The sequence below is a fragment of the Pimephales promelas genome, chromosome 2, assembly GCF_988280905.1.
Source record: "Pimephales promelas chromosome 2, fPimPro1.hap1.1, whole genome shotgun sequence".
NCBI lineage: Eukaryota > Metazoa > Chordata > Actinopteri > Cypriniformes > Leuciscidae > Pimephales > Pimephales promelas.
In genome coordinates this window covers 14,192,848-14,213,958 of record NC_142770.1, presented here as the reverse complement: position 1 = coordinate 14,213,958, position 21,111 = coordinate 14,192,848, and the positions used below count along the sequence as shown (strand labels likewise).

Sequence of the window (21,111 nt, the reverse complement as noted above, 5' to 3'; positions counted from 1 at the left end):
TGGCTGTTCAGAAATGATGGTTTTCCTGAAGACAGATAGATAGAGTAAACACAGCAAACTGTTGATGAACCCGTTTCAGTTATATTACCTTCCAAACGCAGAGAGTTTTATCATGATCATTATCGTTGGTTCAGCCCACACCCTCAACCCGCTAGCTGACAGTGATTGTGCCAAAAGATAAGCAGATGTAAATATATTTTCCCTCACCTTAAGAGCAGGCAGAGTGCCTTTCAGCTAGCATTTGTAACAAGAAACGTTTGCCTCAGCTTCTCGTGTTTATTTCATTACACCTAAGGCGTTTTATTCCCTCCCTCCCTGCATCGAGTGTGCGGCGTCAAAACCATCCTTGGGGCGAATGGGACGTCTCTTCTACCTGCTCAGCGCCTCTACGAAGGGCTTACGTTTGACTTAATATATCCCCAACTGTACCAGTCCTGTTTGATTCCCTTTCATAGCAGTCAGAGGTGACCAGGGACGAGCAGATTGAGCCCTTCACGTGGCTCAGTCGGGAAGAACAAACCTCGGAGAAACAATGGTGCGCTAAAGAGAATAAAGTTTGAACGGATCACCACTGCGAATGATACTTCCAAACCCCCTAAACAAAAGTAAAACACATTGAGTAAATATTGTCACCAGCGACCAAGGTGGACATTGGCCATGAGCAGAGCTTCTGGTGTTTGGAGGTCAGCGGAGTTCATGCACCGCCCCACTTCCTGATTGGTGCGAATCTCCGCGAAGTTAATGATGAATAAAGATGAAATTTTGACATGCTTGGCTGACTATAAGATTACAGCATGCTGTAAAGCCAAAGGGAGGGGGCGTTCGGAGACGTTTTGCCCTTTGAAACTACACACTTTGCTCCAAAAGACTCATAAACTTGAATCTGTCGTGAATCACCCTGCTTTTAAACAATATTTGTTCCTGATTAGCTTCCAACAGGAAGTCATTCAATACGCTGACATTGGCCCGCTCAATGGATTCATCATTTGCCTTTCAGATTTGGCATTATGATTTAATTGCTCATTGACTAAACAATTAGAGGTGAAATTCCATATCCTTGTATATCTTTATTTGCGGTATGCATACTAACAAATTGTAATCAATATGCCATTACTGTTGTGAGTTTGCATACTGTATGGCGAATACAGAGTTGTGCATCCGTGCCAGTATACAAATGAACCTCGCGAGGGCTTTGGGGGGTTGCCGGCATGAATTTCTCGTGGAATGATCTTTTTTCACTTAGAAAATCCTTTCTAATTAAGAAGAGTCCCAGCATATCACAGGGCAAGGGGTGGTGCTGGGGGTGTCTGCGAGTGGATATGTGGGGTCGTCTAGCATGAGCGCTAGTCAAATGAACAATGTATTCCTCAGGACCTAAGGGTTTTGAGGCAGGCTACATCCCGGCCCTAGTGCACACTAAGGCTGTTTCATGAAAAAAAAAAAGAGAAAAAGTTGATAATTAGTCCCACAGTGGCTAAATGTTGAGATAGAAAATAAGAGTGCTTACCATGCGATGCTTCAACCTGACTGGATAACTGCTGCTTGTACGTTTTTTTTTCTGCTTTTTTCAGTCTCTGTCAGCAGGGCATGATTAAGCGTTTCTCGTTGCGGATAAATTAAACAAACATGTTAATTCTCTCCTCGCAACCGGCCTCTCTTTTGCTCGGGGGGGAAAGAGATCAAGCCATTGTTATCGATCAGTCGACTCTTTTAACCCATCCCCATGCTTCCTTTTTAATGTTCAAACGTGGCCACAATAATAAGCAATTATAATTTGACTTTTTTTTCTAATGTCTATCATTAGTCTGAGAAAGACAGAGTGCAGTTCCCTCGCAGAAATATGGAACAAGACAATATAGTAACTTTTGGAAGTTTAGTCAATCGGATCATTCAGCTTCTGAAATGATTTATTGTTATTAGACCAGGCAGACGGACGGATATATAGATAGACAGACAGATAGAGAGAGACAGACAGACAGACAGATAGATAGATAAATGGATGGATGGATGGATGGATGGATGGATGGATGGATGGATGGATGGATGGATGGATGGATGGACAGATAGACAGACAGAAAGATAGAGACAGATAGATAGATAGATAGATAGATAGATAGATAGATAGATAGATAGATAGATAGATAGATAGATAGATAGATAGATGGATGGATGGATGGATGGATGGATGGATGGATGGATGGATGGATGGATGGATGGATGGATGGATGGATGGATGGATGGATGGATGGATGGATGGATGGATGGATGGATGGATGGATGGATGGATGGATGGATGGATGGATGGACAGACAGAAAAATAGACAGACAGACGGATAGAGATAGATAGATAGACAGACAGACAGATAGAGACTGGCAGACAGACAGACGGATAGAGAGATAGATAGACAGACAGACAGATGATAGAGATAGATAGATAGAAAGATTGATAGACAGACAGACGGATAGAGATAGATAGATAGATAGATAGATAGATAGATAGATAGATAGATAGATAGATAGATAGATAGATAGATAGATAGATAGATAGATAGATAGATAGACAGACAGACAGACAGACAGACAGACAGACAGACAGACAGACAGACAGACAGGCAGGCAGACAGACTGACAGACTGACGGATAGAGAGATAGAGATAGATAGAAAGATTGATAGACAGATAGATAGATAGACAGACAGACAGACGGATAGAGATAGATAGATATACAGACAGATAGAGATAGATAGAGAGACAGACAGATAGAGATAGATAGATATACAGACAGATAGAGATAGATAAATAGACAAACATACAGACAGACAGACAGACAGATAGAGAAAGACAGATAGATGGACGGACGGACGGACGGACGGACAGATAGATAGATGGATGGATAGATAGACAGACAGACTTCATTGTTTGGTTACTTCTTTCCACAAGGTCTAAATTGTCTGGAGCTGGAGAATTGTAATTGGTCATCTTCCGGTTAACCCCTCCCCCTCCTATGTCCTGATTGTGCCTGCTGGTGTCACCCAGGGGTCAAACATCCTCACCAGCGCCATGAAGTACTCACAGCTTGTTCTACAGACCTCATTACATCGCTGCTTCTACAGTCACTTCACCCCCTCCCCTCCCTCTCTTTTTGTCGGCCAAGGCAATCTCGATTCTTTTTAGGGAAAGGCAGAGAAGTGTCAGCTGGCTCATTAGATATGGCTGGGTGGGTCCGAGTGCTTTCACAATCGTTCGGACCCCAGCAGTCTCCATTAGGAGGGACTAGAGTGGGATGACCATGCTCCCGTTCAACCCCGGGTCAAAGGGATAAATAAAAGATCACATGAGGTGGCCCCTCAAAACCTGATTAAATAGAGCCACACGCCAGGGATTCATTAGCAGCTCCTGCCGCCACAGATCATCTACACCCTCATCTGAAACACAAGAACACATGCAGCTCGTCTCAACACGTTAGCACACCATAAATTAAAGACAGGACCAGGAAAATGTCCAAATTTAGAGCATAAAAAGTCTCATGGAAAAACTAAGACTAACTATATATATGTATGCATTTATAGACATATACATAGCAGCCTTAGTAAGTATAAGGGGCTTAATTCAAAAACATTTAAAAAAATCTTAATTATTCCAAACTTTTGACTTTTCTCGCTTAGCTCGGTTCATTTAGGCATATATGAACAGTGCAATCAAGCTCGGATACGCCTGAACGAGGTGGTGTCTGCCCGATTGCAAACCAATTCTGGAGCGGTGAGAAAGCAATCTGACGGACCAAACAGTATCATAATTCATGTGTTATATAAAAAGCAGCAGTGTCTGATTCTGTAAGTGAGTGCATTCTCTTCATCTTAAAATGTTATGTAATTGCTTTTTTATGTGCATTTCAAGAAAGCTGTCCTGGCGAAGCCTTGCTCTAATGGCATTATATAGGCTACAGTATAATAATGCGGGAATGGCGGCTACATCCGTATAGTGTTTGCGTGCGTGTCTGTCAACAGGTACAAATAAGCCACAGTAAGCTCATGGAGCGAACTTGTCAATCATCTTTATGGATGACGCAGAGGAAACAGACCAATAAGAGGACAGATTTACTCGCATGTGACTTACATAAACACATTTTGGTATGATTTGAATGGTTTCCTGGTGAAAACGAACCGTACCAAGAAAGTGAAACAGTGAAACAAATGCTGATCTGCTGATGTGAAAACGCCCATAGCCCTCAATGGGGTCATGGGGTCTATACAACCCCAATCGACTTTTACTTAATAAAAAAAAGGGATCATCTCTGTGGAATAAGATTTTATGACTTTTCATACATTATCTATCTATACACACACAAAAACTGGGCTTGATTCAGTTGTTCTGAAGGTATGTAAAAAAAAAAATGTTTACACTTCAGGTCTTCGGGGTCAACATGACCCCACATTGAAATGAATGGGAAATATGAAAAAAAAAATCATATATTTTCAAAAAACAAAAAAATCCGGCATAAATCTGACCATTTTTGCACAGAAATGAAGGCCTATTACTAGAGCACAATAAAAAATAATATTTCATATGCAAGCTAATGGTGTAGTTAAGGAATTGTGTGGTATATGGATACAAAAGTACATTATATATCTCCAAAAACACATAATTAATGAATAGATGAGAAGTAAACTAAAAAAATGATATATTATTTGAACGATTAAAAATGTACAATTACTCAATCAATTGTTGGGGTCGTGTAAACAGGAAACGAAGACCATTTGAAGGTTAAATAACCATACAATGGTCTTTATCTCATCTTGGTGGTGATGGCGCAATGGATAAGACACATGCCTTTGGTGTGAGAGACTCAGGTTCGAATCCACTGTGAGACACCAACGTGTCCCTGAGCAAGACACTTAACCCCTAGTTGCTCCAGAGGCGTGCGACCTCTCACATATATAGCAATTGTAAGTCGCTTTGGATAAAAGCGTCAGCTAAATGTAAATGTTCATCTTTTTTCAGACGTCAAGAACCTGGAGAACTTCCACCTGGTGGAGAGCGTCCAGGAACAGGTCAACGCCGCGCTGCTGGACTACGTCATGTGCAACTATCCGCAGCAGACGGACAAGTTCGGCCAGCTTCTGCTGCGGCTGCCAGAGATCCGGGCCATCAGTCTGCAGGCGGAAGAGTACCTGTACTACAAACACCTGAACGGTGACGTGCCCTGCAACAATCTACTCATAGAGATGCTGCACGCCAAACGTGCCTGAGGACCTTCTCGTCTCGACACATCGCGCGCACTGCTCCCAGCTCCACCTCAGCCCAGCGTCATCACCAGACATAGCCTTCCAAAGACCAGATGCGCATGGGTTTGGATCTTATGGAGAGGGCACGGTAATACCTGAAAGCGGTTTGGCTCGAAGGGCAGATGCATTTCTGATAAAGAAATGAAATGAAGTGTTGTAATGACCTCTAAGCCGCGGATTTGACGTAGTGTTGTCGAACCATGACTGTCAGTCGATATTTGTTCTGTGTGCAGCTGATCGAAACGTCCACTTTACACTCAGACTCAAGGTGGAGGGTTTTGGATTACTAGAAAGGAACTGGGCTCTCTTTTAAGACTGGTTTGCCAGCATTGACCCAAAGTTTCCATTAGGACTGGCCATGTGACCCTCCTCTGTCTGTTTTAAGGCACACAAGCTGGGCTAGAGCCAGTAGGCAGAGGGAAGACGGACAACCAGCCATCGCCTGCACAAACCACAAAGACTTTATTCCACAATCCCTCGCCCCCAAAAAAAACAACAACAAACAAACAATAAAACGACGTAACGCATTTCTTTCTTTTTTTTTTTTTTAAATTGGCAGTCGTTACTTTTGCTTTGTCATTTTTTGAGGCAGCTTTTTGCCAATGTTTTCTCTCCAAAAGTGGAAAAAGGGTGAATATCTCAAATCCTGTCGAGAACATGTCCGGGTATTATTTCATTCATTATTTCGCATTCATTTCAAAATCATAAGAAAGAAATGAGAAATTATATTTTGCGTAAAGAAAACGACGTCTAATATTTGGACCAACATTGCAATGAATAAATAAATAAATGATGAATTATTTCAATTGTACAGTAAAGTAATGAATAAAATGTAAGTAATTCATAATAAAAAATTATTTTGGAGGTACATGTGCTGAATTGTCATGACATAATTATTAAAAAGTAAATGATAAATGAGAGTTAAAATGCTAAATTGTCATGAAAATAAGAATTAACAGTTTACAATTCAGTTTTAGGTAAATTATATTGACATAACTGATAAAGAATTAAAGGTTACACTTTATTTCGATAGTCACTTTAGACATTCTACTAACTATAAGTAACTTTTCAACTACATGTCAACTAACTGTCATTGGAGTATTAGTAGACTGTAGTAGACTGTCCAACACTATCTCACGACCAATTCGTACGAATTCGACGCATGATTAAAAAGTGTCTAATTCGTACGACCTCACTCGTACTAATTCGTACGATTTGTCTAAACCCACGTGATGGTTAAGTTTAGGGGCGGGGTAAGGGGTAGGTCATTCGTATGAATTCATACGAATCGGCCAATTCGTAAAATATGTACGATTTAGCAAAATCGTATTAATTCGTACGAGTGAGGTCGTATGAATTGTCACGAGTTAGCCACTTTTTAATCATTCGTCGAATTCGTACGACTTGGTCGTGAGATCGGGTTGGACTGTCAGGTTAGGGTTAGGTGTTAGGGTTCAGGTTAGGAGAACAAGTTGACTTGTAGTTGCTAAGTTACTTATAGTCAGTAGAATATCTGTTGGGGGACCAACAAAATAAAATGTTAGCAGATATTAAGCAGACAGTCTACTGATACTCTAATGATAGTTAGTTGACATGTAGCGGCAAAGTTACTAATAGTTAGTTGAATGTCTAAAGTGGACTATCAAAATAAAGTGGTACCGAATTAAATAGCTCATTCGTAATAAAATGTGATGAATAATAATTCATACATATGAACTATTTTATGAATTTAATTAAGGCAAAAATATAAAACAAAAATAATTTCTCATTTTTAATTCTTTGATTTGGGAAAAAAAACATTTACCTCACAACACACCTTTTTTTGTAACATTTTGCAGTTTGTTCATCAACAAATGTGAATGTAAATAAAGTGCAGTCCCAGAGCCAGGATGAAGAAATGCCACCTCCGTCAACAAGACCAAAGCCTGCAGAGAACAAAAAACTAAGAAAAGAGAAAAAAAAAACAACCTTAACTATCAGTATTAATAATTTGTGATGTCACAGTCATGTGAGTCTTGCCTTATTTCATTTCCATGCTAGCTAACCGTGCTGATGTGAATTACGATATGTAAAATAAAAAGTACATATATATATATATATATAAAGTATTAATGTTATACAATTGAAAAGAAATAAGAGGTGTTTACATTCATCTGGGAGATAACTGTGATGCGTTCAATTGCAAAGCAATGATTTCATATAAAAACGAAACAAAATGTTCAGAAAAGATTATATTCCTCTTGTTTGCTTTCTTAGGTGTGTACAGTTTTCATCTTTCTTGACCAGTACTTAATTATGTCGTGAGACACTAAATCAGAGAGGAATCTCACTTAATACTGAGTTTTTACTTTTTTATTTGATTGTGCTGGCTTGTTTCTGTGGACACCTGTTTTTACGTTCTACGTTTGAAATGTACGTCACTGGTTAAGCTTAATTTATTGTTTTGGTTTCATCCATGTGTTCCTGCACAGTGCGGTGGGGTCATGACTAAATGTATTTGTTTACTGTAGCACGTTTTTAAAAATGTAGATACGAGATGCAGTTATGGAGCTAAATGGTGATTGAGTGATTCACATTAAACACCCATCAGTCCTGCCACTGTAAAATATCAAAAGCTGTACTGAAGTGATCTGGTGTGACTGACTGGTGCATCTTTTCTATCGTGAGATTTCAATGAATGTTTTCATGATAGCGTCTGTGTTCTATATACCAAAGACAGCGTCTGTCCTTCACTTGTACTTGCCTGTTTGCTTCACAATGAACGGATGAGAGTTTTGATACTTGGGGACTGCCGTTGTTTTTCCTGAAGCCTTCATTGAACTGTATTATAAAAAAAAAAAATGGTGTTAAAGTCAACATGAAATCAAAATGAATCCAATTTATTTCCTTAATACACTATCTTGGTCTTGTGCACAGTTTATCAAGGCGTGTTATTTCACACAAAAAGATTTTTCTTCATAATCGAACTGCCATTATAGGGCAGAAAATAATGTTAAGAATTAAATTATAAAGACGAAAGCAAAACAAATAAATTGAAAGCGAAACAAATGAATGAAAGCAAAACAAAATCAAATGAAAGCAAAACAAACATAAGAAAGCAAAAAAAATACAACTGAAAACAAAACAAATGAATGAAAGCAAAACAAAAGCAAACGAAAGCAAAACAAACTATTGAAAGCAAAACAAACATGAAAGCAAAACAAAAGCAAATGAAAGCAACGCAAAACAAAACCAAACGAAAGCAAAACAATCAAATTGAAAACGAAACAATTGAATGAGACCAAAACAAAAGCAAATGAAAGCAAAACAAACTATTGAAAGCAAAACAAACATGAAACAAAAGCAAATGGAAGCAACGCAAAACAAAACAATCAAATTGAAAGCGAAACAAATGAATGAAAGCAAAACAAAAGCAAATGAAAGCAAAACAAACTATTGAAAGCAAAATAAAATCAAATGAAAGCAACGCAAAACAAAAGCAAAGAAAGCAAAACAATCAAATTGAAAGCAAAACAAAAGAAAGCAAAACAAACTATTGACAGCAAAACAAACAAATTAAAACAAAACAAAAGCAAATGAAAGCAACGCAAAACAAAAGCAAGCATAAGCAAAACAATCAAATTGAAAGCGAAACAAATGAATGAAAGCAAAACAAAAGCAAATGAAATCAACGCAAAACAAAAGCAAGCGCAAGCAAAACAATCAAATTGAAAGCAAAACAAATGAATGAACGCAAAACAAAAGCAAAACAAACAAATTATAGCAAAACAAAAGCAGTAAATAATTAAGATTAACATTTACATAATAAACGGTACTGTAATAATAGAAACCTTACTATTATCATACATAAGGGGGATTTTTGTTTTGTTTTTTAAACAAACTTGACCTTCATTTCCCCATAAAAGTGGGTGCTGGTGGTTTATAAAGGGAGTAGTTTCCCACAATCCATTGTAAACTTACATTCAGCTCCATTTTGGCATGTAACAGACACTTTTTTTAAAACCAAAATGTCTCGCTTTACATGGATCTGATTGAATAACCTGCTGCACATGGAAATATGTCACAATAAGGAAGTAAATTGGGTCGTAAATATCATTTCGTGTTGACTTTACTGAATCTGAGGTCAAAAAGTATCAACACAGTAAAAAACACAGCTGAGGTGACTGTAACACCTGAAGCTAAATGTCATGTGATGATTTAAGGAGCAATGAAAATGACTTGATATCCCAATCATCAAATGCTTTTTTTTTAAGGATAGGGATCTTTCTCAGTTTACACACCTTATCGATGTAAATTCTTTCAGACAACAATGGTGTAAAAAGTTTTTTTTTATTTTTACAAGCACAACTGCTTTGATCGACTTTTGCTGCATGGCATCTACGCCCCCATTTGTACATTAAGCCACTTCTTTATCGATTCTAGGGAAACTGATTTGTATTTGCTTCGTTTTGTGACTCTACTGTGTTGTGTGTGATCAGACCGACAATCTTAAAGGAATCCAGTGCCCCTCGTTCCCATTTTGTTCCCCGTCACCGGAAGTCCTGCAGCTGCGTTGGATGTCTGCTTACCTGCCTGAATGTCTGGATTGGGATTCTCTTGTTTGTGCGCTGGAAGCCGCAGTCAGGCCCGCATCTCTGATGTCACCTCTTGCCATAAAGAGTTTCCATACAAGCTCTTGGAATCTTTCCATCATATTTTAATAAATGACTATTATGCCAACAGTCGTGATTTTATTTCAATCTCTGGCAATAATCCATGATCAGTGAACAATAGTTTCTTCCTGATACAAAGATGAACAGATTCACACTTGATACCGTGAATGTTCAGATTTCTAATCAGATTCAAGAAAGCAACACGTACCTGATCCTGCTACACTCTCATTCACATATAGTGTGCAGACATAACTAAATAGAATCGTTTTAGCTTATTCAAGATGAAACCTGTACAAAATAGCATTAAGTTAGTTTTTCACAAATGAACATATTTAGATATGCTTCAAAGCATGTACACGATATGTTGAAACATTTACAGACTATCTGCACTTTACCAAAACACAAGATGTAGAGAAGTTTCAATAAAGACACATGTGGGCGTTCTGCTGAGGAGGTGACATTCCTTCGGCCTCCATGGGTACGTTCAGACTGCATTCGTTTGGAAGACTGTTTTTAGGTTTCTTCACGTTCTCCTGAAAGAATAAGAAAAAAAAATAGTAGAAGTGCACTTTTACTTTTAAAAAGACTTAGATTATTTATGAAAATAATATACTATTCAAACTGGGATCTGAATGTAATGTTTTCAGACACAATTGTGTGGGAACTGCAATTCAATTAAAATGTGTCATAGTTCAAATTTATATTAAAGGAGTAGTTCACTTTTTAAAAAAACTTTTGCTGATAATTAACTCACCCCCATGTCATCCAAGATGTCCATGTCTTTCTTTCTTCAGTCGAAAAGAAATTAAGGTTTTTGATGAAAACATTCCAGGATTTTCTCCATATAATGCACTTCAATGGGAACCAAACGGTTCAAGGTCCAATTGAGAGTTTCAGGGCAGCTTCAAAGGGCTTTAAACAACACCAGACGATGAATAAGGGTCTTATCTAGTGAAATGATCGCTCATTTAATAAATAAATAAATAAGTTTAAGTTTTATAAGCACAAATGCTCGCCTTGCTCTGTTCTGTGATGAGCGTTCGTGACTCTGTTCGAACTCGTTCATCAAAATGAACAAATCTTTTTTCGAGTCATGACTCAAAGGGTCCAAGATAAGACCCTTATTCATCGTCTGGTGTCGTTTAAAGCCCTTTGAAGCTGCACTGAAACTCTCATTTGGACCTTGAATCGTTTGGTTCCCATTGAAGTCCATTATATGGAGAAAAATCCTGGAATGTTTTCATCAAAAACCTTCATTTCTTTTCGACTGAAGAAAGAAAGACGTGGATATCTTGGATGACATGAGGGTGAGTAAATTATCAGCAAAAGTTTTTTTAAAAGTGAACTACTCCTTTATATGCAATTACTTGAAACCGAATCAAAATGTCATTATTCTCACTCAAAAACAGCATTTCTACATTAGGTATTATATTGTTCAGTTCAGCAAAAAGTACTGAGTTGAACCAAATTCTTCACAAAAACAGGTCTGAGCCGTTTTACTGTAAATCTAAAATAGACTGTGCAGACAGCATACATTCGGGGCAAGAGCCCTAAACCAACACGACCGCACGACATGCTGAAGCCCTTCATTTAGAGAGGCGGCTTGCTGAGAGACTGTGAGAACAGATTCATTCAGACCGCTTCAATCCATCAATACGCTATCAGTCACAGACAACAAGAGATTAAGATTGGATTATTTCACCACGATGAGTAAATATATCCTGGAAGTAAATCGCACTCTTCAACAGACCCTTGTGAAGTAGAAGCACACTTTAGCATCATTTATTCTGGAAATAATATAATTTAAAATAATAGACTGTACTTAAGAGCAAACTGGATGTTTTATTCAGACTCTTAATTGAATTGTGAATTGCAATTAAAATGAAAATATCAGTTTAAATTTATATTAAATGCAATTAGGTGAACTTCTTTTGCAACTTGAGTGGGACTTAATCTTTATATGTAATGTCATAATTACTGTAGTTGAAATATTAGTTAAAGTGTACTGCCGAATATACCAATAAGCATTTATGATAATGTAATTTCTGTCATGTATTTAAATATTCTTGCAATTACACAATATAATGATTATGTACTGTAACTAAGTAGCATGACAAAAGATCATTTAAAATTATTGGCCATATCGATATCTATATATTTTTTTAATATCATTATCGGCCCGGAAAAAAAATTGGCCGATATATTAAAGCCGATAAATAATAGATTATTTACTTCAGCTGAGACACTTTGGATGCGCACTTTTACAACAAGATGGTTTTTAATTGCTTGAAATATGATTGGAATCATACATAAAAATGAAAATACAGTTAAGCGCAAGTCATAGAACTTAATTCGTATTTGGGACATGGCTTCTAATGGTGAGATTTTTGTTTTTGTAATCAGGCTCTCAAAAATTATATAAAAACTTTGGCCGATATATCGGTTATCGGCTTTCAAATATAAAGAATTATCGGTACTTCAAATATACTTCAAAGTATTATTTAAAAACTTCGGCCAATATATCGGTTATCGGCTTTCAAATATAAAGAATTATCGGTACTTCAAATGTACTTCAAAGAATTATATAAAAACTTCGGCCAATATGTCAGTTATCGGCTTTCAAATATAAAGAATTATCGGTACTTCAAATGTACTTCAAAGAATTATATAAAAACTTCGGCCAATATAACGGTTATCGGCTTTCAAATATAAAGAATTATCGGTACTTCAAATGTACTTCAAAGTATTATATAAAAACTTCAGCCAATATATCGGTTATCGGCTTTCAAATATAAAGAATTATCGGTACTTCAAATGTACTTCAAAGACTTATATAAAAACTTCGGCCAATATAACGGTTATCGGCTTTCAAATATAAAGAATTATCGGTACTTCAAATGTACTTCAAAGTATTATATAAAAACTTCAGCCAATATATCGGTTATCGGCTTTCAAATATAAAGAATTATCGGTACTTCAAATGTACTTCAAAGACTTATATAAAAACTTCGGCCAATATAACGGTTATCGGCTTTCAAATATAAAGAATTATCGGTACTTCAAATGTACTTCAAAGTATTATATAAAAACTTCAGCCAATATATCGGTTATCGGCTTTCAAATATAAAGAATTATCGGTACTTCAAATGTACTTCAAAGAATTAAATAAAAACTTCGGCCAATATATCGGTTATCGGCTTTCAAATATAAAGAATTATCGGTACTTTAAATGTACTTCAAAGTATTATATAAAAACTTCAGCCAATATATCGGTTATCGGCTTTCAAATATAAAGAATAATCGGTACTTTAAATGTACTTCAAAATATTATATAAAAACTTTGGCCAATATATCGGTTATCGGTTACCGTAATTGTAATATTCAATAACATATCATTAATTATGAATTCCAGAACCTCGTCACTGTAAAAAAAGAAAAAAAGTTGCTGCCTTAAATTTTGAAGTAGAATCAACTCAAATTACATTAAACTGACTTTAAAAAGGTTGAATCTTATATAAAGCTGTATAAACTTATTTTGATGTTAAAGGAATGTAAAAAATATATGCTGAAATACATGCTGTCATAACTTATTGATCATATCATTTTTTACAGTGTACATATTTAATAATACCAGCCCTGTGTCTTTGATACAACCAGTAAAGGTCCATAAATAATGAGCATCCATCAATAAATAGACATCAGACCATGGTTATGTAGCGAGAAACTTTTAGCTCAGCTTAAAATACCGCTCGGAGGCCTTGACCCAAACTTCCCAACTACTGAAATGGACGAATTAATAGATGCATACTAAATAGGAGCAGTTAGATTGCTATGCTAAACCTCACCTCAACATGCGAAACAAATGTGGTGGGTTTGAAATGGAACACACCGAAGGTCACCGTCCTTTCATTTAAATGCATGTTTTATACATAAGTTTATATATAAAAAAAAGAAGGACCACAAAAGCACTAATGTGTATTTTCTATCCTTATTAGTCATGAGGAAAAGAAAAAGAAAAAAAAGAGAGAGATAAAAAAAAACTCTTTAAGCACCTGGACCTCGCTCTCAGCATTCCATTAATTACTCAGACAATGGCAACAACTTCAGAGGCAGATTTTTCAATTTCAGAGAGAAAAAGAGGCAGACAGACAGAGAGAGGGAAGAGAGAAGAGAAATGAAGGCAGGGAGAGGGGGAACGAGATAGATGGAGGGAGATGGAGAGAGAAACGCATGTATTCAGGCTCTTCATGCTATACCAGCACTTAAATCCAACGGACCTCCCATAAAAAAGACTCAAGGTTACGTCCGATTGAAAATCCTCACAAACAACCACTTCAGAAATCCATTTAGAGCCAGTGCTAGAACATCTAATTCAAACATGTTGTCCTGTTAAAATGGTCGCAGTTCCTCTAAAACTCTTTTTCTGCCGCTGCCGTTTGGCGATTAAATTTCCACATTCTGAAGCACGGACACATAATTACACAGGCTCAGAAATGCAGCCCAAACAGAAGTTCAGACATGAAAAATGACCTCTTATTGTCATAAATGATAGGCCGTCTTGCCAAGAGTAATTTGTAACAATACCTCCGCTCGCAGACTCGCAGTTCAACGAAACGGCCAATGGAACATGGCCTAGATCTTGGAAAAACTGGTTTGTAGGTAATAAGAGTTCAATAATGTGTGTATATATATGTATGTGTGTATACAGTATATATGTATGTGTGTATGTATACATACCAATAAGCTCACTTATTTCTTCTTGAAATTTTAAAGTTTAAATTGCCATAATTTCCTTGCTGTTCCAAATCCATTGATGTGATTGATTTTGATTGATTTGATTGATCCAATGATTATGAAGAATGTTTACGCTAGTTTTTTTGTTTTTTTTCATTTAATAAAATACATACTCCATAAAGTAGTTCATATTTATGTTATTGGTTACAAACATGTAAGGACCAATGTTAACTACTAAAACTACAAAAAATGTTTTTGTAAATTGAACTAAATCTGAAATAAGTTTAGTAGCCTATAAATTAGATGAAAAAGTTAAAGGGATACTCCACTTTTTTTCTTTCTTTTTTTTGGAAATAGGCTCATTTTACAACTCCCCCAGAGTTAAACAGTTGAGTTTGACCGTTTTCGAATCCAGCCGATTTTCTGATATTTAGAAGAATATCAGTAACCAGACTTTTTTCCTACTATGGAAGTCAATGAGACCAGAAACTGTCTGGTTACTGATATTCTTCTAAATATCAGAAAATCGGCTGAATGGATTCGAAAACGGTAAAACTCAAACATTTAACCCTGAGGGAGTTGTAAAATGAGCCTATTTCCCAAAAAAAGTGGAGTATCCCTTTAAACTTATAAGGAAAGTTGGTAATGTTGGAAACTAACTGAAAAAAGTTAACGTTGAAGCACAAAGAATACTGGAAACAAACTAAAACTGGACAAATTTTTTTATTTGGTAAATTAATATATTTGTAAAAAAAAAAAAATAGATTTGGAATATTGTGCACCACAAAACACATCAACCACTTTCATAGTGACTTTTTTTTGTAATTTTCTGAGTTTGTCTCCATTCACTTTTATTGTAAAAGAGAACAAAGCACTCAGGACAAAGTACTAAACTAATTTGATCATATTTTATTGTGCCTTTTTGTCCTTTTTAAAGCTACCCCGCTGCTTGTATTTTATTGCAAGGAAAAGGGCAGCTTGAAAATTCTGCTAAACCTCTTCTGTTGTGTTGCACAGGTTTGGAAAATATATTGAAATGAAATGATTTAAGATGCTATTTCATTACAACCCAGTTACTTATAAAACACACTGTATGTGACTTAGACACGTAAATATGGTTAAATATTTGAGGCTACTGTAACATACTAACCCTTAGCAGACTCTGTTTCACTAAAACGCCTTTAAGAAGACAACTTCCAATCATTTAAATTTATTACCGCAAAATCTGCAACCTATAATAATTGACTAAGTGGTGCTGTTAAGCGCTTCTGGTTGGAATGAAGGCCAGACTCGCTAATGAGATCTGATATGCCTAAAACACTTAACAGCGTGCCTATGAATCCAAGAAAAATACTTTTTTAATGACAAGCCAACAAACTGAAACCAGATAGCTAGCCACTGCATCATGAAACGATACCATACCAAACTCTTAAATAAAACAATAAATCGAGGCTAAAATGTGCTGCGTCCGTTTTGAATTGCAATTGGGATTGGTGGGTTATGGATACCGTTGTTGGCGAAGACGCACAAAAAGTACTCAAACATATTCTGTCCTGGATCTTCCCTTTTAATATAAGGGGAGGGTGTATCCAAGGTCAGTTCCTGATTGTGCCTCCTCCAATGAGGTGCAAGATTCAATACTTAAGTGTTTCTTTGTGGTCTGACATTGGGAAGTGTCACAATTTTCAATACATATGCTTGGAAATGTCACCCAAGGTCGTACGAGCACGGCAGGGGCTCGAGCAGACAAACATGAATATATAAGGAAATCAAACACAAGGAATGACTTGCTCTTTATGGACACGGCTACAAAATCGTGCATGCTGTTTAACATAAATTTACAGCTACACATATTCAATAATAACAGCCAGGAAAAAAAGCTGGTGAAGCTGAACTTTGCAGGTGTTGAACTTGTTCAGAGACTGAACGGGTCGCTTGAATCGTGACCTCAGGAAATAGCAGAGATTGGGAAGGTTCACACCGAGACACAAGCAAAATCAAACACAATAATGCAACGCTGCTACACACATGCTACACTTGTCAAAGCTCCAGCTCTGGAATCCATCTGTCAGGCCTGCAGGCCGCTCACATGTGGCCAACAAATAGGGATGTTTGGGAACAGAAAATTAAGTCAATGAAGTACGTTTACATGCAGCCAGTAACCTGTTCAAAACCGGGATATTAGCAATAACCCGGTCGCGAACGGCCATGTAAACACCGGCAAAAACCTGAATATGGTCATTAGCCGGATTTTAAAAACCGGGATATTATACCTGGGGTACCCCTTTTCTAACCCGAATTTTTGGTCATGTAAACGCGTATCGGCATATCCCCATAGTGATTTGTGTTCTGCGCATCTTCTATTCTCAAGGAATCTTGGTCTTTTGACTTCTCAGCACATACAAAAATCCACGTGCAGTTTACCGGAAGTAAACACGGCAAGACACAGCACAGCATACTTTTGGAGCGAGCTCAGTAACGTTACCAGCATCAAAGCGCAAACAAAGGCGATCGTTATCTCCCCGAACTATCCATTATCCGCGTGCTGCTGTTGTTTTCTTTGGATACAGGAAGAAGAATCGGAAATGACGCGTATTGCGTCTTATAGTTGTCCGTACGTCTAGACGCAAACCGCGCGTCGCCGTTTACATCGGGATATTGCAATTCCATGTATGCAGGAGAAACTCTCTCTGCTCACGCATGTAAATGGGTCATTCTTAATGTTTCAGAAACCCGAATAGTGACCTTAACCCGACCATAACCCGAAAATTGGCTGCATGTAAACGTGGCTTAACAGAAACCAAACCACGAAACAGATTAACATTAACATTTATAATGTTTATGTCTTGTTCCAACTGGTTTGAACTTTTTCAATATTTTCTGTGGTGATAAATCGACTTATTTTGAGTCAGAAATTATAAGCGTTACTTTCATTCCAATGCACTAATGCACCAAATAGTGTCTGTATCATTTTTATCTACTTTAAGACAGCCAGCAGCACCTGCTTGACAACTTTAGGACGTTCGCCAGACAGACAAGATATGGAACGGTGAGGCAAAAGCAGCACATTAGTCTGTCCGTTCAGGATTTTGGTGAAGAGAGAGCATTGAAGAACCTTTGGCCGTCCGCCTTGATAAACAGCTGCTCGTACGCAGCAGATAGTTGATGGCAAATCAGCAGTTATTTAGTCTGCCAGTCGATCCTTGGAGACCGTTCAGTTCCTCTACAACACTGGTTCCCTGGCAGCAGCTACTTGATATCAGACAGCCTGTGACCGCCAAGTGAACATGACACGCTCTGAAAGAGGGCCACATCAGAGCCTGGGACCATCAAAGAGAGCGCGGAGGGAGCTCCGGGGGGAGCGCTGGTGTGCATCTGTTTCAGTATGCATCAGAGAGGAGGGCTGCGTTGTGTCACCTGCAGAGAGAACCAGGCGAAGCCCGTCAAGCTGTCGTTGACCTGTGGCAAGATTGTCGGTGCCTGCCGCCAACGTTAGCGTGTGTGCACATTCGCAAATGGAGGAATCGTATCTGCTTAACATCAGAGAGGCGAAGGAATTCTGATTGACATTGTGTGATGTGTATACTAACAGGCTGTAGATCATGGGCAGATGTGAAATACCACTCCTGAGAACTGTTTACTTACTGTATTTCTTCAGGGATTTTTTTTTTTATACTTGGGCCAGATTCGAACCCAATTTTCCCACACGAACACCTTGGCTAATTGCAAGGCAACGGCTCCAACTTTTAAAGCGATAGTTCACTCAAAAATCATCCTCATGTTGTTCCAACGCATTCTCATACTTTAGCGTCATATAGAACGCTATATGACAAAACGGCGCTATACTACGCACATGGTGCCCTTTATCGTTTATATAACACGTGCTGTGATGGGTAGGTTTAGGTGTGTGGTAGGGTAGGGTAGTCTCATATTACGCTAAAAGATTTATGACGCCTTGAGTTCGCGTGTTATATAAACGATAAAGGGTACCATGTGCGGAGTATAGTGCCGTTTTGTCATAAAGCGTTCTATGTGACGCTAAAGGATGAGAACGGGCTGGTTGTTCTAAACTAGTATCAATTTCTTCTGTCCACCTTTTTTGTAGAAAGACTGTGGACAGGACACTTTTCCTTCCGAAAATCCTGGGCACGTTAAGCAGCGACCTAATGAAAATCGAAGATTTTCACTTTTTTAAAAAAAGTTCAGCTCCACCATCTTCAGATGATAAATACTATTACTATGTAGCAAAACCTATTGACCAACCAACCCGATCTCACGACCAAGTCGTACGAATTCGACAAATGATTAAAAAGTGGCTAAATCGTAACAATTCATACGACCTCACTCGTACGAATTAGTACGATTTTGCTAAATCGTACATATTTTAAGAATTGGCCAACTCGTATGAATTCATACGAATGACCTACCCCTTACCCCGCCCCTAAACCTAACCATCACGTGGGTTTAGACAAATCGTACAAATTCGTACGAGTGAGGTCGTACGAATTAGACACTTTTTAATCATTCGTCGAATTCGTACGAATTGGTCGTGAGATAGTGTTGGACCTACTTATTTAGGGGTCGTTCACAGTTTTTCATTCCACTGCGCAACTTTTCCATTGTTTTTCCAATTTAAACATGCACATGCAAACTTTTGTTGCGCTCACAACTCGCGTCTTGAACAACATTTTGAGCAGCAATCTTAAAACTTGGAGCTCAAGTCTCCAGACCTTGCATTTTTTTCTTATTACACTACCTAAAGTAGTGTAAGTCAATTTCTAATTTTGTAACATTCTATACCATTCTCCCGGAATGCATTGCAAGAAATATTCTGCCAGGATCACTGGACAAGACAAAACAGTTGGGTAAAAAAAATATTATTTGACCCAACATGCTATTTAAAATCTTTAGCTTAGCAATATGCTAATGTCAAACTGTTGAAATCAAATTTGAGTGGCCATTTGTTTGCCTGCACAGTTTACTGTATGACAATGTAGAATTAGTTTTAGGTTACATGATCGTTAGCATGGGAGCCGACTATGCTAAGGTTTTGGTTTTGATATTTATTTATATCAGTTTGTCTAGTTTGATGTTACTAACCAATTTTTTAAATGCGTCAAACACGCAAAAATCTAAAGATAAAGCCATTTCCCAAGTGTGTGAAAAGCGCAAATTAAAACAATATTTTTTGAAATGAGAGACATTTTTATGAATTTCTTTTGGCTAGCGCTGGACACACATGGTGAGATCAGAAAGCAAAATGCCGTCTTTGATATACACGTCAGATTAAAATTTGGCACAATAATGAATGCGTGTGGTGGGGGAGCATCTTCAATGAGCCAGGAGAGAGCAGCGGTACCCGCTCATCGAGGGTCTGGCACGCGGCTCTAATGACTTCACCCAGAGAGACGACCATGAGCCATTTCTCACCACTAACAACAGCAGCACGCTATGGGAGCACAAGCTGTTTAATTAAGCATTAGACTAATCTGCCTCTATTGAGCCAAACGTCACTCTGTAGGACTCCGAGAGGGGGATACGAGATATTAAATGTTTTGGGTCAAAATGAGAACATGGTCCAGTTATCTTAAACTGCTGACCTGCATTTCAGTCTAAACAGGAAATAACCATCAACATGAATGGAAGCATCTTCTTTGTCTCGCACGGTTAACAAATTATTCTCAAAATAACAACTTCAGATAATTATTGTGGTTCAGATAACATAATATTTGAGTTTCATCTATTTAAACTGAATTAACTAAAAAAAATATTTAATTGTACTCAAAATTTCAAATCTAAAAAAGAGCAATCAAAAATGGCTTGCAGTATCATTACAACACGGACAGTCCTCTTTAAAGGAGTACACTTTTAAAAAAAACTTTTGCTGATAATTTACTCACCCCCATGTCATCCAAGTTATCCATGTCCATGTTCAGTCGAATTAAGGTTTTTGATGAAACCATTCCAGGATTTTCTCCATATAATCTACTTCAATGGCAACCAAATGGTTCAAGGTCTAAATTTCAGTGCAAACTGCAAACTGTTCAAAGGGCTTTAAACGACACCAGACGATGAATAAGGGTCTTGTCAAGCGAAACGATCGCTCATTTCAAAAATAAATAACATAGTTTAAGTTTTATAAGCTCAAATGCTCGCCTTGCTCTGTTCTGTGATGCGCGTTTGTGACTCTAATGTTTGAACTCGTTCATCAAACTGAATGAATCTTTTTTCGAGTCATTTCGTTTATTTGTTCATCGAATCAACCAACTGACTCGAAAAAAGATTTGTTCATTTTGATGAACGAGTTCGAACATTAGTCACGAACGCGCATCACAGAACAGAGACAAGGCGAACATTTGAGCTTTTAAAACTTAAACTTTGTTATTTATTTTTGAAATGAGCGATCGTTTCACTAGATAAGACCCTTATTCATCTTCTGGT

The 21,111-nt window shown here is 37.6% G+C and overlaps 2 protein-coding genes across 3 annotated transcripts in view; one reads left to right on the top strand and one right to left on the bottom strand.

Moving 5' to 3' along the window:
* The window catches only part of nr5a2 (nuclear receptor subfamily 5, group A, member 2), a 60,889-nt gene extending 52,976 nt beyond the window's left edge, over positions 1-7,913 (top strand). For both annotated transcript variants that reach the window (XM_039694867.2, XM_039694866.2), the window contains exon 7: positions 5,001-7,913. In XM_039694867.2, the coding sequence (XP_039550801.2) occupies positions 5,001-5,248 (248 nt within the window). In that variant the 3' untranslated portion in view covers positions 5,249-7,913. The remainder of the gene's footprint in view (positions 1-5,000) is intronic.
* A 1,900-nt stretch (positions 7,914-9,813) lies between these two features.
* LOC120495393 (adhesion G protein-coupled receptor D2) overlaps positions 9,814-21,111 on the bottom strand; it is a 69,851-nt gene continuing 58,553 nt past the window's right edge. The window contains exon 24 of the mRNA XM_039694947.2: positions 9,814-10,469. Within this exon, the coding sequence (XP_039550881.2) occupies positions 10,356-10,469 (114 nt within the window). The 3' untranslated portion in view covers positions 9,814-10,355. The remainder of the gene's footprint in view (positions 10,470-21,111) is intronic.